Source organism: Aulonocara sp. 'chitande type north' Nkhata Bay, linkage group LG15 (assembly GCF_057382095.1).
Source record: "Aulonocara sp. 'chitande type north' Nkhata Bay isolate Kocher_YH1m ecotype deep benthic linkage group LG15, A_spYH_male_GT1.1, whole genome shotgun sequence".
NCBI lineage: Eukaryota > Metazoa > Chordata > Actinopteri > Cichliformes > Cichlidae > Aulonocara > Aulonocara sp. 'chitande type north' Nkhata Bay.
In genome coordinates this window covers 22,986,108-23,011,712 of record NC_141358.1, presented here as the reverse complement: position 1 = coordinate 23,011,712, position 25,605 = coordinate 22,986,108, and the positions used below count along the sequence as shown (strand labels likewise).

Genomic DNA, 25,605 nt, shown 5'->3' with positions numbered 1-25,605 from the left:
TCCAGTGCTGAGTGAGATGGAGGGGGAGACTTGTTTTCCCACCCGCACTGATTGGGGTCTGTCTGTGAGGAAGTTGAGGATCCACTGACACAGTGATGAGCTGAGTCCTAGATCCGTCAACTTGGTGAAAAGCTTAGAGGGAATTATTCGTGTTGAATGCTGAATTGTAGTCCACGAACAGCATCCTAACATAATTCCCTCTGCCAGTGTTCAGGTGACTCAGGGATGTGTGGAGCAGGTGAGATATGGCATCGTCTGTGGAACGATTAGTCCGGTAAGCAAACTGAAGTGAGTCGATGGTGGCAGGAAGTGAAGAAGTGATGTGATCTCTCATCAGTCTTTCAAAACACTTCATCACAATTGAAGTCAGTGCTACTGGACGGTAGTCATTGTGGCAAGTGGGCTGTTGTTTCTTTGGAACAGGAACAATAATGGACTGTTTGAAGCACGTGGGAACGACTGCTTGGGCCAGGGAGAGGTTGAAGATCTCTGTGAACACCGGTGCTAGCTGGTCAGCGCAGGCTCTCAGTACCCGGCCAGGGATTGCATCTGGTCCTGCTGCCTTCCTGGTGTTCACCCTCCTGAAGGTGTTCCTCACGGCATGCTCTGTGATGATGAATGCATTTTCTTCACTAGTGCACTCCGAGCGCGCGCAGCCGTTTGTTTTAATTGCTGCGGCATCGAAGCGAGCATAAAACGTGTTCAGCTCATCAGCCAGTGAAGCATCGGCATTCATCATTGAAGAAGCTGGTCGTTTATAGTCCGTTATAGTCCGCAGTCCTTTCCACAGGCTCCTAGAGTTGCACTGTCGTAGCTGTGACTCTAGTTTTTCCCCGTAGCTCCGCTTTGCCTTTCTGACCGCACTGCGCACGTTGTAGGACGCAGCCTTGTATAGGTCCATATTACCGGAGACGAGCCCTTCATTGTAGGCAGCGGTGCATGATCTCAGAGCGTCGCGGATGTTTTTATCCACCCACGGCTTCTAGTTGGGAAATGTTCGGATGATAGTTCTTTCTGCTGTCCGCTAGTTTCCCGATAAATCCCACAACCGCTTCCGTAAACATGTTGATGTCATCAGAGCTGCGCCGAAACATGTCCCAGTCTGCGTCATCCAGTGCGTCCTGCAGCGCGGCCACTGATTGGTCCGTCCAGTGAGCGACCTCCCTCCTGATTGGTGGTTGCTGCTTTAGCCTTTGTTTGTAAGCAGGCATGAGGAAGATGGCGGCATGGTCCTATTTACCAAATGCCAGCAGGGGCTGAGCCTTGTAACAGTTCTTGAACGGGGTGTAGCAGTGGTCTAATGTCCTAGTGCCCCGGGTGGGGCAGTTGATGTGCTGGTGAAGGTTGTGAAATGTCCGTTGAGATTCACTCTGTTAAAATCTCCCATAACAATGAGTGCGGCATCTTGGTGAAGTGTTTGTTGATGTGTGAGAGCCCCATGTAGCTCACATAAGGCAGTGTCCGAGTCCGCATGAGGCGGAATGTAAACAGTGCAGGCAATGACCGCGGTGAATTCCCGAGGGAGATAGAAAGGGCGACATTTAATGATCAAAAGTTCCAGATTGGGCGAGCAAGAGCGTGTGAGTGGGGAGATGTTTGTGCTGTCGCACCATCTGTTGTTCACCATCAAACACACTCCACCACCTCTTTTCTTCCCCGACTCCATTGTCCTGTCCATGCGGTAAACCGAAAAGAACCCCGTCGGCTGCACGGCGTGGTCTGGTATCACTGGGTTCAGCCAAGTCTCGGTGAAGCAGAGGAGGTTGCAGTCCCGAATGTCTCTCTGGAACTTGATTCTGGCTCTGAGGTCATCAAGCTTGTTCTCGATGGATTGAACATTGGCTAGCAGGATACCGGGCATGGGTGCGCGGTGTGCGCGAGCCCGTAGCCTGTTCCTGATGCCGGCTCGTTTCCCTCGAGGCCATCACTTGGGGTCGCGTCCTTTGTTCTCTCTCAGGATCTCCTTTGGCCAGGTTGGGTCCGGAGTTAAACATGGTGAAATGTTCGTGTATTGTGGACCAATAGAAACCAAAGTGTCTCTACTGTAGCGAATTTCTGTGTTTTGCATGATGCCCATGCAAGATTATGGCAGATATAGCAAAAAGTGACGAAAAACTGCAAAAAGGGGAGAAGTTGGGGCAGAGCATCGAGCACGGCAGCCAACCTCACCGTCGCCATTTTGTATTGTCAGCGTATAAGCAAAAAGACATTCTGTTGCTATTTCATCAGCACATTACAGAAGATTGATTATCAGGCTAAACAGAAAGCACATCCTGTTTGCTAATGACTTCACTGATCAGGTAATGTCTGGAGAAATTTAGGTCCAAAGACTGTTTGTGTCATGGTCCGGAGTCTGTGACTCCGTGTTTATGTTAAGTTTATTATTATTTTGTGGTTTTGTTTATTTTGGGTTTTTGTACTCTCCTGTTTCACGTTTCATGTTCCTATGTTCTGTGTCCCCCAGTCTGTTAAGTGTGTTTCCCGTTTTATTTTGAAGGTTCGTGTCTTTTGTCAGTGTTTTTACAGGGTGGGCCATTTATATGGATACACCGTAATAACATGGGAATGGATGGTGATATTAAAGTCCTGTTTGTGGCACATTAGTATGTGTGAGGGGGCAAACTCCTCAAGATGGGTGGTGACCACGGTGGCCATTTAGAAGTCGGCCATCTTGGATACAACTTTTGTTTTCTCAATAGGAACAGGGCCATGTGACACATCAAACCTATTGGTAATGTCACAAGAAAAACAATGGTGTGCTCGGTTTCAACGTAACTTCATTCTTTCATGAGTTATTTACAAGTTCCTGACCACTTATAAAATGTGTTCAATGTGCTGCCCATTGTGTTGGATTGTCAATGCAACCCTCTTCTCCCACTCTTCACACACTGATAGTAACACCGCAGGAGAAATGCCAGCACAGGCATCCAGTATCCGTAGTTTCAGGTGCTGCACATCTCGTATCTTCACACCATAGACAATTGCCTTCAGATGACCCCAAAGATAAAAGTCTAAGGGGGTCAGATCAGGAGACCTTGGGAGCCATTCAACTGGCCCACGATGACCAATCCACTTTCCAGGAAACTGTTCATCTAGGAATGCTCGGACCTGGCACCCATAATGTGGTGGTGCACCATCTTGCTGGAAAAACTCAGGGAACGTGCCAGCTTCAGTGCATAAAGAGGGAAACACATCATCATGTAGCAATTCCAAATATCCAGTGGCCTTGAGGTTTCCATTGATGAAGAATGGACCCACTATCGTTGTACCCCATATACCACACCAAACCATCACTTTTGTTGTTCCAACAGTCTTGGAGGGATCCATCCAATGTGGTTTAGTGTCAGACCAATAGCGGTGGTTTTGTTTGTTAACTTCACATTACCAATAAGTTTGATGTGTCACATGGCCCTGTTCCTATTGAAAAAACAAAAGTTGTATCTAAGATGGCCGACTTCTAAATGGCCACCGTGGTCACCACCCATCTTGAGGAGTTTGCCCCCTCACACATACTAATGTGCCACAAACAGGACTTTAATATGGTAAATGGTAAATGGCCTGTATTTATATAGCACTTTAATAGTCCCTAAGGACCCCAAAGCGCTTTACATATCCAGTCATCCACCCATTCACACACACATTCACACACTGGTGATGGCAAGCTACATTGTAGCCACAGCCACCCTGGGGCACACTGACAGAGGCGAGGCTGCCGGAAACAGGCGACACCGGGCCCTCTGACCACCACCAGTAAGCAACGGGTGAAGTGTCTTGCCCAAGGAAACAACGACCGAGACTGTCCGAGCCGGGGCTCGAACCGGCAACCTTCCGATTACAAGACGAACTCCCAACTCTTGAGCCACAATCGCCCCATAATGTCACCAACCATTCCCATGTTATTACGGTGTATCCATATAAATGGCCCACCCTGTATTTCACTCCCCTTGTCTTGTTATGTCCAATTACTCCCAGCCATGCCTCGCTCCTGTTTCCCATTTCCTGATTGCCCTATGTGTATTTAAGCCCTATGTTTTCTCGTGTGTGTTGCTGGTTCGTCTGCGTATCTCCCTCCGTTGTCTCTCCGTGTCTCCCTACGTCTCTGGGTTTGGTTCTAGGTTTGTTTCGTTAGTTGTTCCGGTTTAGTTTATTCTCATCTCGCCGTTTCTGTTTGTTTTTATTCCTTCTTACTTAATAAAGTTCACTCTCGTCAAAAGCTGCATCTTGGGTCCTAATCTACAACTCCACACATCTGCCACATAACAGTTTGAGTCTTTGATCATGTCAGCTCTTTGTTTTCATGTCCCACCCCTAACCTTCCTATATTACACCCTGTCCGAAGCTCTGGGTTGAGTTATGACAGAATGACTATTGGATAACAGCCTGCAGTTATTTGTTGTACTTTCAACAAGTATTACTCAGGTTACCTGAGCAATACTAGTCTATTCTTCTCTGCTTGGACCTTGGTCTTCAGTTCACCCCAAAGATTTGCAGTGGGATCAAGTAAAGGCTTTGTTTATGCCCCTTCGTAGCTAATCAGGAGCAATGTATGCTTTGGGTTGTTGTCATACTGGAAGAAAAAGTGCCGATCCAGACCCAGTTTTGCTGATGACAGTTTGAGGTTGTCTTTCAAAAACTTTACATATCCTTCTGTTATCACGATTCCTTCTGCCTTAACAAGATTCCCAGTTCCAGATGCAATGATGCATCCCCAAAGCATAACACTCCCAACACTGTGTTTCACTATGGGGACAGTGGTTTTAGTGTTGTATGCTTCTCTCTTCTTTCTCCAAACATAAGCAGTCTTGATGGCCAAAGAGCTCTGCTTTCGTCCTATTGGACCAAAGGACGCTCTTCTGGTATGCATAATCTTTCTCCAGATTGTCCTTAGCATACTTCAATCTGGCTTGAAAGTATTCCTAAATTTATTGATAGTACTTCTCACTCCAGTCCTTGTACCTTAACCCTGGGAAAGCTTTGCATATCCAGCATACTTCAATCTGGCTTGAAAGTATTCCTAAATTTATTGATAGTACTTCTCACTCCAGTCCTTGTACCTTAACCCTGGGAAAGCTTTGCATATCCATCTCCTGCTTTATGAGCATTAATGATTTTTTTAGTCCCCTCTGATTTCTTTTGTTTATGGTATGATGCTTTCGAGCAACAGCTCAAACTCTTGCTTAAGTTTTTTACTGTGTGTAAAGTAGAAGATAATCCTCTGTCTTAACTTAATTTTACAAGTTTTGAGCATTACAAAGTTAAAGTCCATTATTGCCCACCAGTGATTTGTGCATTCTTTGCTAAAATCTGAACAAAAATTTGAAACTTCATAAGGGAATAATCATTTTGGTCTCATCTGTACTTTCCTAGACCCACTCACTGTCTCTGTAAGGTCAAAGTATTCTGTACTATCAACAAAGATGCAGCAGATGGTGAAACAGGACTTTTATTCATCTTCAAAACTCTCTTCTCACCTAGAAATGTCTTTAAATTTAGTGAGAAAATAATCATAATTTGGTAACAACAAAAAAAGAAGATTCCAAATTAGAACTAAGCTTGAGCCACATCAAAGTCGTAGATATCAGTCTGTGGTGTACGTACTCATTGATACAAACACTCAGTCCACACTTCACCTTGACCACTAACTTTGTAAAATTCTCAAAAGCCTTGTTTAGTTTCAGGTATTAAACCATTAAACCATCCTTGTTTGTGCACTAAAACCTCTCCAGGAAATGTGTTTCTGAACATGTGAAGTAAATACAAAACCTCCTTCAGGTTTTAGATTGTCTCGCCTCTCTACTGCTCAGGGTTTTATACACAGCTGAGAAGTGATGCTTTCAACTTTTGGGAACTCGATTTCTTCTGCTCCGTTGGTTACAGTAAAAACACACTGCCACTCTTTCCTTCATGTGAATGGGGTCTGTGTTATATTTGAACTGTAAATCAGCTGAAGAATGTTTCCCGTTACCTATTATTTTTTCTACAGTTAGAAGTTAAGAAGTTAATTTACTTTTAACTACTATCAGGCTTTGCTTACATCAAAATTCTCCTGTTTTCCTCTGTGGAGCTTTCACCTTTTCTCCCTCTCTCTCATGCTTCAGCTTGGTTACCTCCCTCCTTCCAAACTCTCTCTGCCTGATTGCTTAGCTGACAGCCGGCTCTTCTGTCCTCTAGCTTGCTGGAGTAATTCATCACTCTTTTTTCCCCCCACCTCTGAATCTACCTATCTTTCCATTCATGCACATCTTCCTCCAGCCTATTTCTCTATCAAGGTCTCTGACAGCAATGAAAATTTTTTCCTATGGATGTCAAATATCTCTTAAAGTATTTTGTACATCCACGCAGTATTAAAATATGTGGTATTAAATGCTGATGCATCTTTTTTTAAAAACAGTATACTTTGCCCTTTTCACTGCATCTTAAATCCATCTGTAGAAAATCTCTCTCTTGGAACGAATTCCTGATTCAGCCACTCAGTATGTTCTGTTCTGTCTAGCCACCAGTGATTCATTATCCTATATATCTGCACCCAGTAAATACTGTCTCATCAGTGCTGATCTATCACTATACATCTGAATCTATCAGCCTTAGTCTGAAATCAAAGTGCTAGTTTGTCCACATTAAATAAAGTCTTGTCCCCGCTAATTTGCAGAAATCTATTTTGATATTCACTAATTACATTCTCATTATGACTGTTTATTTAGAGCAGGCCTGCCCAATCCCAGTCCTCGAGAGCTACTATCCTGCAGCTTTTAGATGCATCCCTACTCCAACACAGCTGAGTCAAATGGTTTGATCTCTTCAGCATGCCATCATGTTTGGCAAAGGCCTGATAACAAGCCATTCATTTGATTCAGGTGTGTGGGAACAAGGATGCATCTAAAAGCTGCAGGACGGTAGCTCTCGAGGACCGGGATTGGGCACCCCTGATTTAGAGGATGCTGTATGTATAAGCTCGTCAGTGTTAATCTAATGCCTCACAGACGCAATGAATGGTATCTAGATGGAATAGCATCTCATTACTAATGATCTGTAATGTTACAGTATCATTTACATTATAAGTCTCGTCAAAGATTATTCTGAGCTGATATGGATATCAAATGCATTTATCTTGGAAATGCCCTTTATTCAGCAATGTTAAATTCTTGTAGTCAAAAAACGATTTTCCATCTGCAGGAACTTATATCTGGTACTATGGCTCTGCTCAGAATAAAACAGGTAGGTATGCAATTGATTAAGTCAGAAACAGCATGAAAAGGAGTAGCTATATGGGTTCCAAAGTGGCTTGCAGATGTGGAGCAGCTGTGGGCAAGCTTATCGTGATCCCTTGAGTGATTCTTTGTGGTCTGCTTAAAGTAATGCTATGCTTAAGCCTGCCTAAAATACTTTAGGGAACTAGGCACACATCTTTGTGTCAACTCCAGCCCACAGACAGACCAACATGGAAACATTATTAGAAATACAGTCACATGAAAGAGTTTTCAATGGACTCTATACAGTGAGTACACCCTTACTACTTCCATATGAATTCAGAGGGTAAGTAGAAGCGATGTGCAGCTAATCAAATGCAACTGTTTAATTGATCATCAAGTGCGACTCCTGCTATAACGAGTTTTGGCAGCTTTACTGTAGTGTTTAGGAGTGAGGTAGCACAACCCCATAATCTTGACAGGAGTGAATGTCCAGCAAATTTCCCCAAAGGTCAGAAAAGCTGTGCAAACCTAAGAGGAACTGAGAAAAACAAAACAAAACCACCCCCCCCCCCCCCCCCCCAAAAAAAAAAACCCCTACACTATACACCTACAGTTTGTATATACAATTTTAAAGTTCATGACGATTAGTGCCAAATTTAGCAAAAAGTAAACACATCACATCAACATAAACAACAACATAAACCCCTCATACCAACTGTCAAGCATGGTGCTGGAGGGGTGATGACTTTGGGCTTGAACCTGAACACCTTGCAGTCATTGAACAGACCATGAACTCCTCTGCTAAAGCTCAGATCCAACTGGATCATGCAACAGGACATAGTGGCTGAAGAAGTAAGGAATTTGGTGTTACTATAGGTAACTAAAGTCCTGACCTGATTGAAAATTTAAGGCCAAATTGTGCAAAAACAAACACTAAAACACTCATATAGAAAATTATTACTTCATGTTACTGGTGCTAGAAGGTATAGTTAGTAGTTAGTCTACTTAGTTTTTTACAGGACTGCACAGAGACTACTGAGAAATTTCTGTTTAACTTGACTGCATGTGTTGAAATCACAATTACAAACAAAACATATATTTGCCTGTCAAACAAGCAATAAAAATACATTTTAAATACAGACTGTTTGTATCTAAAATAATGTTTACGTATTGGGTATTTCTATATACTAAAAACACGTGGGTTTCCTTATCTATGAAAATACTTTAGCCCAAAACGAAAGGGATAATGATTCAGGTAGAAGTATGTGACAAAGAGCCAACAGAGTGGGAGGAAGGATTTCGTAAAACAGCCAAGTTGCAGAAGGAGGCAGAGACTATAAATCTGCCTCGTCCTCCTCCTAATAAATCCTGAGTGATCAGTTCTAAAGGAAGTGTTCTGGACTCTTTACTGTGCATTTTTTAGGACCACTGAATCAGAAAGTGCTGAGCTGGTGCTGATCTAGAAGTGGCATTTCTACACTTGCAGTGAGTGCTGGCTGCTGAGCAGAGCAGGATGGTTGCTTGGCTGGATTACAGACTGACTGATGGACCGATTGGGTAATTAGACAACTCCCTGAGGTTTATTTCACACACAAATTTAACACTTGACCTTCTTAAAGAAAATTTCTACATTTAAACTGTACAAAAAGAAAGTCTGTTGAACTGCGATGCTAATTGTGGTTCATAGCATCATTTACTTTCTAATACTACAAAAGCAAGCAAAACTATCTGCAGATAATACTTCAAACCACTGTGTAAATCATAGGTAAATACCATTTAGTATAACCTTCATACTGGTCTTGAAGACAGACTGATCAGGTAAAGAATGAAGGATCCACCAAATTCTTCCTAGTTATAATTCTGTTAGTGTTTTACATTTTTATTCTAAAATAGTTAAGAAAAACATTTTATTATTTTATTTTTATTGGACTATAAGAACGGGGATTTAAAACTGTGATGAGTGTGCAATGCTGCCTATAATGTTTCCACAACAACAAAACGCTTCAAAAATGCCCCTCTCCAGATTATTTAGAATGACAGCTTGAGCTTGAAAATATATATGATTATATGATCAACAGAAAATGTCCTAAAGCTACAGGAATGAGTCCCTTCTCAGCCAGTCCTTTGTTTCATTTGCAAAAAGCAGCATGTGAAACAGATATGTAGATAACACACAGCATGTGTATGCTGCTTGGCATATGAAGGATGTAGATCAGGGGTGCCCAATCCCGGTCCTCGAGAGCTACCGTCCTGCAGCTTTTAGATGCATCCTTGTTCCCACACACCTGAATCAAATGAATGGCTTGTTATCAGGCCTTTGCCAAACATGATGGCATGCTGAAGAGATCAAACCATTTGATTCAGCTGTGTTGGAGTAGGGATGCATCTAAAAGCTGCAGGATAGTAGCTCTCGAGGACCGGGATTGGGCACCCCTGATGTAGATGAATGCAGTCTTGGGTGTCATTGTGTTTAGAGTGCCCTCACATAGAAAGGAAAAATGAACCACAATCAGCGGTTAATTGAACGCATGTAAACAAAAACGCACGATAAGTGCGGGCTGGATATCAAAACAAATATCACACCCGAACATTTAATTAACCCTTTTCTCCACTCAATTAACATTCAGTGTGCAGTGATTTGGCTGAAGATGTAAAATGAATTGAAAACATAATGAACAGTGAAATGCATTAAACTAGATTTTATTTAATAGATATATTTCTTCATCTGCAACATGCTGCCACAATCAATCCCTTTTGTAGGATTTTTTATCATAACAACCAACCGAATCATAACATACAATAACATATAACATAACATAACAGTAGGAATGATGATCACAGAATAATATTTGTAGCGCTTTTCTCTCATTTTCCCATTTCCTGCTGTAGCTCCTTTGTACATAATGAAACCTTTGCAGTTCAGGAGCCTGTTTTACATGAACACACACACACACACACACACACACACACACACACACACACAGAGCCAAAACAAACTAAATCTATTAAAAACCAAATATCCCAAAAGCTCCTAGTTTTTATTTTTCTGTCATTGCCTCTCTCTCTCTCTCTCTCTCTCATGTGGCCTGCTTATCTCTTGCCCAGCGGAGACAGAAGATGAGATCAATTTTCAGGATCAGACCTTGATTAAATATCGACAAGGCCTGGCTCTCCCTCAGAAAGCAACTCTTTGATCACCAGATGAAAAGCTTTCAAAGTACCCATCATTGTCTCAAATCAAACTTATTAAAGTTCGGCGTGCATACTGCCGAGCCCTAAAGCACACAAAGGTCCAAAATTACACCCCTTTGTAATGTAATTGTAGGCATTCAATACATTTTCAGTGTTTTCAGAGTCCTTGAAGCAAAACATGATTGCAGATAGTAAAAAGCAAACTTATCTTTCCATTATCAGGCTATTCAAGTTTTTTTTTCTATTCTTTTTTCACTCAGCATGAATAGTGGCGTTTGAAATTAGACTTCAGTTGTCTATGACTGAATGCCTGTCAAAGCCTCTTAAAAGAAAAAATCTACAAAGTTTCACTAAACTGAAGATCTTTGCAAACTTTTCATGATCCAGTGAAGAGACAGGCACACTGATATTTTTAAGCATTTTTCACACAAAGAGTACGATGCTGAAGCTTTTTTCCAATTCAGTATTTTAACTCTGCCTCGGTTTAGTGGTACGTCCTTCCCTTCTGCTTTTCTTGGGGCAGTTTTATAAACATTTGGTATTCATGTACTCGTGGAAATCTCTGGCAAGGTGTTTGCCAAGGAGAACTTGTTTGTGCAGCTAAGCAGGACCACCAGTTATCAACACATTCAAGGTACATTATGCCAGATTTTCTATAGTGTGTTATAATACTAAACTTTAAAGGACACCTATTAGTATCATGGAAATCATTCTGACACTTCTAAAAAATAATAATAAAACAAAAAACTACCACACCAATACAGCCTTCTGGCAAAAATCAGCCATATTTGGGCGAGAAGATAAATGCAACTAATAGTTAAATATTTAACTATAATAGTTTTTTGTGCTGATGCAGATTGGGGCATGTAAAATGTGCTCTGGTATCTTTTCATGTAGTTAATCATGTCGTAGTTTTTTAATATGTCTTTAACACTGTAAACCTATACAATTAGACCAATAATAATGAAGTAAACTAGCAAAGTAGTTTTGGTAAAAGCCAAATGCAAAAATGATTTTATACAATTCCCAAAACCTAGTTTTTGTTTGTTTTGAGCCACCACCGACTCAACCATCTTTCTGTGTGGATTTTGTCACCCTCTCAAAAACTTACGCAGGTAAGAAATGGGTAAGCAGTGATAGGAACGAAAACAATATGAGAATTTGACTGAATGACCTTTTGTGAGCACTTGCAGTAAAATTTCATAGGGCACAAATATAAGCTGAAAGCACTGCCTGGCTATAAAGTCATCAGTCTAAAAATTGATGGTTTGTTTTGAGTGAGGGCAAATGTAATTAGCACACAATTTGCTCTTAATGGGCCACAACCTGCAAAGCCACACCATAGTCCATTAAGGACCCTTAAGCAACCTACTAAGGGACTATGGAAACACTCTGTGATCCCACAGCGTCACTCTGTCTTAGAAAAAAAAAACATACTTTGTAAACATCGCATCTAATACGTTTGTTTCCAATTTACTATTCTCAAAAAAGATCTGTGTGTAGCCTCCAATACAGAAGTTACTCCACACTTACAGTCTCATTACTCATAACATCACCAGTTTCTGTTTCTTGGCTGTTTTTTCTGTTGTCAGCTGCACTGGCTTTCAGAAAAACTGCAAATGTCAAGTGATCTGTTGCAGCACTCTTAACTCGTCTGAGCTTTACCTAAGTGCGTCACTCTCTCTGTAAAGACACCAGTTGAAGCTCTTCTGTCAAGTGGCTGATTTCTGTTAAGACACCGATCCTTTAGTTTGGCAGGGCTAATTTTCACAAAAACTATATGAAACGTCAAAAGCTGACAATTCTTCAACAGTCACACCAAATCCACGCAGGGTTTGTCCCCTTTCCTTTTGAAAATCACCAAAGCCAAAACAAGGAGAGACTGTCCACAATGAAAATTTAAAAAAGTTTTTTTTTGAATGTCAAACTGATGAGCATCTCTGAATGCACATCAAATTGAACCTTGGCAGGCGAAGCCCACACCAGGTGCCACTCCTATCAGCTAAAAACAGGAAACTGAGGGTACAAATCACTGGATTCACCAAAATTGGACAACAGAAGATTGGAAATACATTGCATCCATTCAAAATATGATTTTCTAGGGAGAGATACAGTCTTTCATTAAAAAACACAAATACTCTTTTTGCTGCAAGCAACTTACTTTGTTATATTAACTGGTATTTAAGGGCAATAAAAATACCTAAAAATGTCTAAATACAAATAATACACAGCTTAATGTCTTTCAGATGGACTATACAGTATATTTATCTTCAAATGTTTTAATGCCAAGCAAACCAGTTTGGAGCAGCGTGGAAGCTTCAGAGGATCTAATGCACCCTGGTGAGCACAAACGTTCCAAATTCACAAAGTAAAAATAAAAGGCAGCTAAACTACTTCTAGCTCCAAGTCACTACCGGCAAACACACACACACTTGTACGCATACAGAGAGAGAGACAGAGCCAAAGGGAGCAGAGGGGCCCAGGGAGACAGATTGTCTTTTAATTGGTTGAAAACTGCAGAGCTCTGAAAAGGGCTGAAGGGGACACACACACACACACACAGCAAACATACACACACAAATCACAAAATGTCCTCTGTGATAGTGAGGAGACGTAGCCAGTCCCTGCTGACTGACTGGTATAATGAGCTGAACTCAAGCCAAAACTTGTGTGTGTCTGTGAGTCTTTGTGTATCTGTTTGTGCTGATTGTGGGTGTGGTAACCTGCTGACAGAACGATGGTTCAATGATAGAGTGGATTGAGGGTCAAGAGAATGTAAATGTGTGTCTTTTGAATGTTGCTCTGCTTACCGGCAAACAATAAATAAAGTCAGAACAATACAGGTTGATGAAGGCTGATACGATTTAATATTTCAATACCTTTTCTTCCTTTAGGGGTTGCCAGAGCAAATCATCTGCCTCCATCTCACTCTGGCATCCTCCCCTGTTCCTCAAATCCTCTGCATGTCCTCTTTCATCACATATCATCTGTAGTTTTAATATTTTTCCTCCTGCCTAGCAGCCCCATCTTCAGCATCCTGTCCTATATATCCAGTATCCCTCCTCTGTCCATGTCCAAGCTGCTCAACCTGAGCTGTCCCTCTGATACACTCATTTCTAATCCTGTCCATCCTGGTCTTCAACTTCAACTCTGCCACCTCCAACTCGTCCTCCTGTCTTTTCCACCATGTCCTGAATACACATTATAGGAGGTCTCACCACCATCTTGTAAACCTTCCCCTTCACTCTTGCTTCTACTGTTCTGCAAGAAATTCCCCCAGACACTATTCTCCACCCACTCCACCCTACCTGTACTCTCCTCTTCACCTATACTGTTACTACAGTATGCTTTCTCTATATCCACACTCTCAAAGGATACATTATATCTTTAGTGCTTTTTCTCAGCATAAAGCCATACTACTCACCATACTATCAGCATACCACATCAGCTTGTGAGTGTATTTTTGTTCACGCTTGTTCTTAAAAATTTGTAGCAATTAACTTCCCCATTCCTCAGTTATCCCCTTACTCTCCAAGACTGTGTTAAACAGTCTGGTCAGTCTTTTGCCCTCTCTCCACACCTTCATCGCCTCTTTTGATGCCTTCACTAGCTCGACCTTATATCGTGTTGGTCTTATTCCTGGACCAATAAAACGAATGTTTGTCCAGGTTCAACATTGCAAGTGACCAGTCACATTGTAGCAATGTCATAGTTTTGCTTCATGGAAACACGTCACACCACACATCAAATCATAAAGTGGTGAACCCTAACCCACACTCTAACTTTAGCTGTAACCTCTAACCCTATCTATGATTTTTTCCTGAGTGGATATGTGTAGGTTTTTTCCAAGTCACAGAGCTATGACATCATAGCAATATAATTGTTTAGATGCAATTTTGATCCTGGAAAAACATTATCTTAATTCAGGAACAACATTAACACAAGGATGAGATCAGACAGACTGCCTCATCCTTACTAATCTCTGCACTTCATTCAGCAACTTTCCTTCATCCATCCTCTTCTCCCTCCTTTTCTTCATTCATCGGATCCTCAAAGTACTCCATCCATCTATTCTCAACACTCGCTTCCTTTGTTAGCACATTTCCATCTCCATCCTTAATCACTCTAACCTGCTGCACATCCTTTTTAACTCAGTCTCTCTACCTTGCTTGTCAATACAAGTCCTTTTGTGTCCAGTCTCACATACCACTCACTATAAGCCTTTTTCCTTTGCTACCACTCTCTTTGATGTACACCTAGCATCTCAGTAATCCTGTCTACTTTTTTCATGACTTTAATATTTAGATACAAATAACCAAAATCCTCCTAGAATTGGGATTGGGTGTGAATTACATAGCACAATTGCAGTTTTATCACTGAGCTCTACCATATAGAAGTCTCAGATGTGTGTTTACCTCTTGATGGTCCGCAGCAGAGTTGATCTGGCCTCATTGTGAAAGGTGATGATGATGGAGGTTGAAGGAAGTTCTGAGTCGTAGTGAAGAGTGGTGCACCTAAAGAAAGAGAAAAGCATTACTCAATGCTACTGGCAAGGAACCCTTTGATTTAGTAAAAGGCATGTCAAATTTTAAAATGCTGTATTAAAAGACAGGTAAACATAAACTGTTTTGAACTTTGAGTAAAAGTTAAATGAGCAACAAGTCCTCCAGCTACTCTTTTGTTCAGCTCAGCTCGCTGTCAGTTCCCAAAATATAACAAATTGACTTTCAGGCAAGACACACATTTTCAAGTTGAGTCAAAAATCAAAGGCTGTCTGATCTTGACATAACAAATCTGGCAAGAGATTAGAGGAGCACCCATGTAGCAACTGTGGTCTCCACCACCCTAGCCAGGGATAGTCAAACATTACAGTGAGACTACTGCATCAGCTGACAGCTCAGCTCATATCCTTCTAAACCTCAAGTCCAAGCCACTTTGCAACCCAGCTCCATCCTTGTCACTCCCGTTATGCTGCGCCTGACTTTATTAATGTCATATCTGTTGTCGCTATATGTCTGCTTTGTGCTTGGGTCTTGCTGCTGTTCCCTGCCTCTAGCTTTCCATGTATCCCCAAACAAGAATGTGTAGTACCTGACAAAAAAACAATGCTACTAAATAAAAATTTCTAAAACTGACTATACTGGTAAAACACAAAAGGCTTGAATTAATGGACTTAATACAGAATGAATGTAAGTTTATTATTTAAAATATTTAAATATAAAAGAAAATTACCCCAACTATCGTCAACATGCATCAATCTTGACATTCCTTCCCAGATGATTTCTCTCGCACTCACACTATGTGATTGTAATGACCCACACCTTGAATCACATCTTGGCTCATGTAGTGGTAGCAAACTACATGAGGCATGGAGGTTCTGTGACTATCAGGACCACCCCCACGATGATAACCCCAATACGGGTTTAATATCTATGACTCCCAGTCAGTTTCCAAAACTGAAGAAGGATTTTAGATGAGAGAGAAAATGTCTTCATGAACCTAAAAAGAAATCCAACTGCTTTCAACTTAAGTGCTTAAGACTACCATGATACATGCAAAACAAGCAATTTTCTAGAATTTCTATTTAATTATTATTTTTTTGTGATGTGCTGGTATACAAACATACACTATACTGGTCAATAGTACTTGTTTCAAGGTGATTACTGTGAGACTATTTCCTATAATGTTGGCTGCTCCTGTCTTCAGGTATAACACACACACACACACACACACACACACACACACACACACACACACACACACACACACACAGTAACCAAGTGATCAGACCAGACATGTTGAAAATGAATTATAGATGACCACCACTATGCTCATTAGAATACGTTGCAAAGTGTGTGCATGTTTGATTGCAGTGCATTCGCTGGGTCAGCAGGCTTTTCTTCTAAAAGAGAAGAGGAACGCACACACACATCACACGCACATACACACACAGACGCGCGCACACACACAGGCGCACTGTATAATGAGAAGACTGGCCTTTACCTATCAGATTGATGGATTGGTGACATTTTCCAACAGAAACAGTCTGCTTGGTCTGTTCTGGCCTTTATTTTTAAGAAGTTAACCTTTCTCGAATATGTGTGTGTCTGTGTGTGTTTGTGCATCTGTGTGTTTGTAGAACTAAACATACTGCACCATTAACCAGCCTAACATGTGGTTTTCTGCAGCTCACCTAATCTACTTCCATAACGTGTTTCATTATTTGTTTTGCAGAAGGCGACGAGGTTAGAATATTTAATTTAATATACCGCATACAAGCAAGAAAAATATGATTGGTTTTATCCATTTCCTTTGATACAAAACAGGAAAAAAAGTTTCCTGTTTTGTATCATTACAAGAGGATCAATACAAAATGTGAAATGTAAACGCACAAACAAATTGCCAGAAGGCATTTTTACAGATCAAAAACTAGCCATTTGACATATCATTTTGTATGTAATAAATGAAAAGCATGCTCTGCTGGGGTGAAATCTGTCTTGAGAAACTCTTGCATTGCTTCTGCATTTGTCTGAATAGGAACAAAGAGTATAGCTTTGTACACTTCATAATTCATCCATGACACGTTATCATTGAACACTGTTGGCCCAGTTCTACAGGCAGTCATTCACACCCATACCATAAAATTGCCTACACCATGTTTGACAGATGATGCACTGTGCTTCACATTTCCTTTTTATACTTTTATATAAGTTCATTCCGGTTTTATTTACCCAAAGAATCTTTGGATTCTTTGAACTGTCGGACTTTTAGATGTTTTCTATTGAATCAGATTTTCTGCAAACCAAGGCGCTGTGGTTGTAAACCCATTGTATTACAACTACTGACTGTAGATGCTGACAATGACGTCCTCCTCCTGACACTCTTGAGCTACCTCCTCAAGAGTGATCTTGACTTGGTTAGGTTGAGACGGAGGTTTATTATAGAGTCTTTACTTTACAGTATATACCGCCTCGAGGCAACTGCTGTTGTGATTTGGCACTATATAAATAAACTGAACTCCATTCAATTTTTCTTAACTATGAAATGAATTCTGTCGTCATACACTCTAGTTGTGTTCAATGGCCTTCCAGGCTTTGCTACAATTTGCCTATCCCCACTACTAACTTTAAACACTAGGTCTGCTTTATTTTCCATATTATAACATGGGAACAGGCCTCACCTCATCACAACACTGCTTGTTAGTCAATTGTCCAATTACTTTTATGTATGAAAATGGCTGTATTTAATGCAACATTTTTGCAAACCTTGAACTGAAGCTGTCTGCTAACTGCCACAACCTACCTGTTCACTGCTGCACATCTTAAATGCTTGACTTTAAATTAACTGTGGTTTACAGACAAAAAAAGGAAGCTGTATTCATTTATTTATTTCATTTAGAAAGAGGGGCAATACATATTAATGAACATTTTAACAAATATAAATATGCCAGATTATAGCCTTGGGCTAATTTCCATCCGCAGACCCTCTGGCAGGTTGGTGTTACACACAAGTTAGTAAAAACATACAGAGACACTATTTACAGGTCATGTGACAAGGACAAAAACAGTGCTCACATTATACTAGAACAAACAATGACAAGAAGAGTGGACAACAGAGGACAATATAGATAACAATAATGGAAACACATCAATTATATTGCACAAACCCCAGTATTGCACATGCCCTGACTGTCCTGATATTGCACTGACCCATTACACTAATAGTTGTTTCCCTTTTTTGTAATACACGGACTCTTTTTCATGTTCAATATAAAGCATGATTATTAAACATGATCACATGCTTGTGTGTCCCTCAGCTGCCCTTTTAAGTGACTCTTAAAGATGGGGAGACTTGTACGTTCCCTCACTGACAGTGGAAGACTATTCCAGAAGCTCATTCCTTGATATGACAGAGCATTCTGTGAAAAGGTGGTCCGTCTAAATGTCAGTTCACAATCACCTCTCACAGTTGCTCGAGTCAGTCACTACCCGGCAACACTGCTAGACTTTTGTTTAATAAAATCACTCATTGGTGGAAGCGCCAGACCATGTATAAGTTTGTATATTTGACAAGCAGATTTAAATAATTTGAAATTACTTAAAATTTAGAAAGTTGTATTTATCTAAAATGTCTTTTTTTCCAGCAACTCGTTGACTCAACAGAAATATGTTGTATTGTGTATATAATTCATATTGTAACACAGTATTAAAATTAAAAAGTGGTTAGTCACATATTATATAGGCAGTTCACATAATTTTCTCCAAGCATGTTCATATCATAGTGCTCAAAAATACAGAATTTTCTTGTAGCATAAGTACAAATATTCACATTTCCCAGCAAGACAGATTGGGGAGCTCCTTCCTGTTGCTGCCCAACTTTGTAGTTCAAAAAGATAAGATATATATATTCCTCACAGAAAAATCTAAGGGAAGGAGACTTTTCTACTTCCCTGACATATGAAAAACGAAGACACCAAAAGCATGTTGCCTTACTGTGATCATACCAAATATTTTTTTCATACCACAAAACATAAATATGTCTTCTGATATAAGTTTCTTTGGAGCTTATCTGTGTTTCTGTATTCATGGCTTATCAAACACGATGCCAGTCTGAGTTTCTTGGGATTTATTCACTAAACATAAACTCAAAAACATTGTTTCCAACCTTCCAAGATCACATCAGTCGGGTCATGTGTAATTATTCAGGAACACATTCAACAACAATGAATATCCAATGAGCTGAGTTTTTGTATTAGCAGACCGCATGTGCCACATTTCCACTAGTTTGTGAGCTCAACTCAGTGTGCATCATCTAAGTGTCCTTGAGCTAAACATTGAACCTCCTCTTGAGATCTGCAGTGGGTTAGAACACAAGCTCAACTCCTAATTTGTTGTATTAACAGGTCGGCACGCGGCATCAGTCAGCGCGCACGAGCACCCGGCTGTGAAATAATACCATCAGCACCTCATTAACTTGCAATTTGATTTTTTTTTCCTTTTTTGTTTGGAGGCACAGAGATGAAGTAGGGAAACAATATTTCCAAAGGAGATTAGAGAATTTGTCTACCCATGCATTCCTATCTATGCATGTATACTTTAGTTGTTTTTCCTCCTTTATTCTTTTATTTATTCATCACTCTAACATTGTTACAGTCTGCTTTGGTTTTCCCTTACTTTTATGGTTCCTGTTTTTCACACAGTTTGGAGCACCTCTGAGTTTTCTATCCTTGTTTTTTGTTATTAGGTGTTTTCTGGTTCTCTCAGTTATGTTCTATGGCTGTTTCTTTCTGTGCGAATTTTTCATTTCTGTGTTCAGCGTCCTTCTCTTGGCATTTCCTCTTTTACTTTGTTAGTTAGTGTCCCATTTGTCTTTTATCCTGTTCCCTAAACAATATCTAGTCCTCTCTTATCCTTGTCTATTGTCTATTGAGTGTTTATAGGGAGAACACACAGGGAGTGTGTTCTCCCTATGTGCTCTTTGCTCATTTATGGGGTTTCTTGGATTTGTTTTTTTTTGTTTCTTTTGTATTTTTTTTACTTTTTATTTTGTATTTTTACTTTTAAACTTTGCACCTACCTTATAAAAGGTCATATATGTTTTGTTAACTCTGTCTGCCTTTTCAGTTTTGTGTTTGGGTCCACTGTCAGCATAGACTGCAACACTTTCTATTATTCCGTTTTCCATTAGTATTTTTCATCAGAACATACGATAATGGGGCAAATTAGTGAAGAATTAAGTTCTGTGTCAAACAGCAGTGCACATTTCTAAGGTAGTCCAACAGCCGGTGTGGAATAAACTGTGCATTAGATTTCAATGTTTCTACCCACAAGTTCCTAGAGCAAACAGCCAAAACATCACTTAAACCAGACATGATCATCACCTCTGAGGCCACAAAACAGCTGGAACTCTCAATGCCATGAGAAGACCATAATGAGGAAACCAATGAGAGTAAACATGCAAGGCACCAGGAACTGGCAGAGGAGTAAAGGAGCACAAGCCAGCTTCTAATGATGTAGAGATTTTGCAGCTTCACTCAGCTTCCTGTTCTGGTTAAGAGACACGTGTAGCCAAAAAAAGGCACTTTTGCCTTCACAGGGTTCCACGTTAGTCCTGTTGTCCACATTACACTGATGTGCATACATGAGTGTGCGTACTTCATGCTCCACAAAACCCTTGCATAAAGGGTAAAATAGGCTTCGTAGAGTTCCTGACTTCACAGTGGAGTACTATTTTATCCTACTGCTACCTTGGTTTTGGATACAAAGAGTAGACACTTGATACATTTGCACATATTCAAACCTTATGTGAAGTGCAAGAAAGTGAATGTGACTTTTGATATTTGGGCAAGTTTGGTTTGCATTGCAGAGCTACATCATGCTTGAAAACCAGACGGACAGTAAATAACACTGACTGTGCCACACTTTGTGATTATGTTCCAGCTAGTTTCAAATCTCATGCACACCATACCCAAATAAGCTTTATCTGAAACAGAGTTCTTCACCTAAATCAGACATTTAAAAATATTTTAACCATTTTTATTGCTTTATTATTTTATTGGTTTTAGCAGCACTTTAGCCAGAGTACAATTTTTGAATATGCTTATTAATGAGATGGTGGATTCAAACCCAGTAACATCTTGCTGTGAGGCAACAGTGCTAACCACTGTTACATCGTGCATATCTGTTTATGTAGAGGTTAAAGTGCCCTTAAATATACACACATACATACGCACACTTGGGAAAGTCAAGGTTTTTCAAAGCTGAGCATCAGTGAAATGTTTCGCTTCTTTGAATTCGGATTTCTTTCTATATTTTTACGTCCTTACTCTTTCCTTTTCCACTGTCTGTCCCTTTCCCTGGGTGAGAGCGGGAATATGCACGATATATATTTGTCATATCATATCCCATCATGCCTCTCTGCCTCCTCCATCCCTCTATCTCCCTGCCTCCATCTCTGGTTTTTGCTGCAGTTGATTTATTCAGCAGCTCTACCAGAGAGGAACGATAAGAAGATAAAGACGAGCCGCTTCCGAGTGAGAGACTGTGTGTGGTGTGTGTGTGGTGTGTGTGTGTGTTTGAGACAGAGACTGAATGAAAGATGATTGAGGTCGAGAGACATTGACAGACAGGCAGAAAGAGAGAGAGCAACAGAGATGTTCAGATAAAAGTTGTGCTGACAGTTGACTGATGTTAAAGCTGATATGAACAAGCCTTTATACTCCCAAAGCAAGTGAGTATGTATGTATGTGCATGCGTATCAATGTGTTTGTGTGTGTGTGTGTGTGTTAACTCCCTGCTGCGTCAAAGCTAAAGAGAACACAAATAAACAGTGAAGGAAATACAGGAATGCAAAAAAAAAGAGAGGGACAGGAGAAACCATGACAAGGTAGGTGTGAGAGAGGAGGAGACAAGGAAAGGACAGAATGTGAGATGGGAGTTGAAAGCTGTGATGAGAAGGAGCAAAGAAACTAGGCTATAGTAAAGAGGGATCTGAATAGGAAAAGAGCAGGAGTCTATTGTAAGTGAAAAAAGGAACAAAAAAGTAAAAGAAATGGAGAAGTGTGCATGTTGTAAAATAAGGAAAAGAAGATGTCAGAGGGGAAAAATAGATGAGATCAAAAAGATGGAAGCAAGAGAGAAAATAAAACTACAAGAGAAGGAAAAGAAAATCAAACTAAGAAGTGATTCTCATTCAACTTCCTGGCTATTACTACTATAAATCACAAAAAATCTATTATATCCACTGGAGATAAAAACAGAAAAGGCAAAAACAAATGTAAAAAGGCAGAAACATTTCCATTTACTAGTGAGAAACACTAAACTGGGCCATTAACATCTCCCAGTGTCCTCCCTCAGTAAAGCCAAATCTGAAGCTGCATATCTGTATTCTGCCCACAGTTTGAAATTGATAAAAAGGGAAGGAAGGAGGGAGAAGAAAAGCAGAGGAAACAAAACCGCACGGCAATGAAACAAAAAGAGAGCGAAGAGGAAAGGAGAGTAGGTGAAAAGAAGAGGAGAGCAAATTTTTTTTAAAGAGTGCAGAAGAAGAAGAAGAAGAAAAGTGGACAAGAATTGAGAGAATATGAGGAATGTCTTTAGTGTACATTTCTGCTCAGATGGTGGGAAAATCATTAATATTTGATGAGGAGTGGCTGCCATTTGTGTGTTTGTGGTTGTGAAAGTGTATGCTGGCTCATCAAAGTTCATCTGGAGGTGAGATAAACACATGAAAAGGGAGGTCAAAACCAGCAGCTACACACACGCACACTCACAGTCCCTCTCTGCAGGCGGCGGCGGCCGACCTGTCAAAATGTGTGTTCGTGCTGCAAAATACTAATGGGCACTGATGTAGCCCTGAGATACTGTCAGACCCGTGCACACGCACAAACGCTCTCTCTCTCACTCATACACATACCTGTTCGCAGCCTACGATTAACACCTCCAACACTTTTCTCTCCCTCCGTCCTTCACTTGTTCTGCCTCTCAGCCTTTTTCTGTTCTATTTTCCCAGCATTTTTCCCTCGCTCAGTGGCCTGGCCTGGCCTGCCCCGTCTGTCTCTGCTCTTGTTTTCTCTGTCCGGCGATGTCTTGCTCCTGGCAGAAAACTCACCCAAACAAAGGCATAAAGACTTTGTAATCGAAAGGTGATGGTTTAAAGACTGAATTCTTCCATTCCCCACTAAACTGTTCTCCTCTGGATGGAACACGTCAGTCGGTGAGCCGGATCCTCCAACAAAACCATAAGAGTCTAAGAGAATACTCTCAGAGCACTAATAGTCTGGAGAATATGTGGTAAAAAATTATGCTGCCTGCAAGATCATCATTGAAGAGAACAGGATGCCAAAGGTGGGCCTGCCAGTTTGGGTTTTCTCTGGTCTAACTGACTTGCCAGTTGCTCTCCATGGTGCTGAACTCAGGTCCTATTAAAGGAGCTCGGGTTTCACACCACACTGGATTTGGTTTCTGACAAATTGATTAGGAACATTCACACGAGTAGCCCGCTGGAGGTCATTTTGTTTAACTCTAGCAATGCTGCTCCTCCTCACACAATGCTGTTCCTGCTGCCAGTATCTCCTCCACAGCCTCCACAGACTAGCTAGACAACCTCAGTGGATTGCAGGTACCATCTCATGCTACCAGCGCTGATGAGGACACTAACAAAAACCAAAACCAGATAAATATTAGCCAGGAGGCCTTTGGAAGTTGTGGTGTCACCCTCATTAGCACTATAGCAGGTGAAAGTGGATTCAAGATGGTTCATCCTTCTAAGTCTAGTCCAACTGACTTTGGGTTCTACTATGATAATCAAATGTTCCTTGACTTTTTTTGAGCAGCGTAAAAGTGTTATAAGTTTTCATATATAGAGCTTTTCTACTCTCCTGTAGCATTCAAAGCAATTTTTTCTATGAAAAGTCTTTTCTATCTACCTTTCACACTCATTCATACTCCGATGGCTAAATCAGAGAGGAATGCAGACTGGAGCAGCCAAGAATCAAACCACCAACCTTCCAATAAGTAGATGACCTGCTCGGGGGTCATGTGTAGGGAGTCTGCTCTATGCCATTATGTCTTTCTCGTAATCTGTACATAATGTGTTTAGTTGTGCAGAGTAAAATAATCGAAAGTACCTTGTCTGAATAAAAAAAAAGTGTACAGAATATTTGGTTGCAGCATAAAGGTGCTTGTGATGGAGGACATCCTCAGAACTGCGGTGGAAATATGACCTGTCAAGATGTGCGAATGCCCTAGTTCACCTTGGTAAGTAAACACATCAAATGATGCTGCAGCTTTACGACTGAGTCACCTAAAGTGTTTGCAGTCATAAAGGAAAACACATTCTCATCAAGATTTACTGACCGTCGTCTTCCTTCACGCTGTGATCAGTTCCCAACACTATTTACAGGATGTATGATCATTACTATTACCACGCGATAGGTTTCTATTTCTATTTATTTATTGTGGGATGTGATTGGGTTTGTTAATTAAATTGACTTCGTTGTGTTGACTGTTGTTGATTTCTTCTGTGGTTCACCTGTGTTTCCCAGAATGTAGCTTTTAATTTGTGTCAGTATATAAAGTTCTGCTTTATTAGGTCCCCAGCAGTGAGTAATCACGACATGAGAGCAGTGGGAACGTGTAACAAGTGTTTTTCTGTAATCACTGACATTATCATCAGTATCTTTAACATTATTTTGGTTATTTGTGTTTTGCCTAACCTTTCCATATCTGTGCAAACAGTTGGACCCTATATTTGCCTCTGTACAACACAGCTGAAGATTCAAAAATGAAGATTTCTAACGATTTGGTATTTGGTAGCTGTTCACTCCGACTTTTAATATGAGCCATATTGAAATATTGGTGCAAAAGTGGCTGAAACACTCAAAGCTGTAAGAAAGATAGCAAAAACACTGATTGGTCAAATCAACAATCGAGTACATTCTTAAAAAGAAGACATTTACAGGAAACCTAAGCAACACAGAAGTAACTAAAGTGGATAATCACAAGAATCTTTCTTTGGATAAGAAAACCCTCTTCACAACATCTAAGTCAAGAAGACTTGACTTAGGGAAATATGTGTATCATTGTCAAGATCTACAATCAAGATACATCTTCATGTAAAAACAGGGTGTACAACAAGGCACATACCATTAATGACAACAAAAACAGGAAGGTCAGATTAGACTTTGTGAGAAAACATTTAAAATAGCCACCATAGTTCTGGAAAAACAATCAAACTCTTTGGACAGATAAAACCAAAATCAGCTTGCACCAGAATGATTGGAAGAGAAAAGGAAGGAGAAGGAAAGGAAGAGCTTATAATCGTAAAGAACACCACATTATCTGTCAAACATGGTTGAGACAATGCTATGGCATGGCCATGCATGACTGTCACTAGATCCGAGCCACTAGTGACGGTGACTCCTGATAGGAGAAGCACAATGAATTGAGAAGTGCACAGGGCTACATGCTGTAAAACTGATTGGACAGCATGCCACTGTGGAAATGGGAAATGAACCAAAGCATACTGGGAAAGCAAGCCAAGAGTGTCTCAAGACAAATAAATGGGATATTTTTCAGTTGCCAAGTCAGTCATCTGATCTTATGTCCATTGCCGCTGATCTTCAGTCCAGTTCTTGGACTGAAGATCAGCAGCAACAGGCACATCTCATAGATTTATAAAGAAATGGGAACAATGGGAGCTGGTCCTTTGCAAAGTTATCCGT

The 25,605-nt window shown here is 40.6% G+C and overlaps 1 protein-coding gene across 1 annotated transcript in view; it reads right to left on the bottom strand.

Moving 5' to 3' along the window:
• Positions 1 to 25,605, bottom strand: part of galnt14 (UDP-N-acetyl-alpha-D-galactosamine:polypeptide N-acetylgalactosaminyltransferase 14 (GalNAc-T14)) — a 255,088-nt gene that overhangs the window by 105,016 nt on the left and 124,467 nt on the right. Inside the window, exon 3 of the mRNA XM_086265026.1 lies at positions 14,798 to 14,896. Coding sequence (XP_086121152.1) covers positions 14,798 to 14,896 — 99 coding nt within the window. The remainder of the gene's footprint in view (positions 1 to 14,797; positions 14,897 to 25,605) is intronic.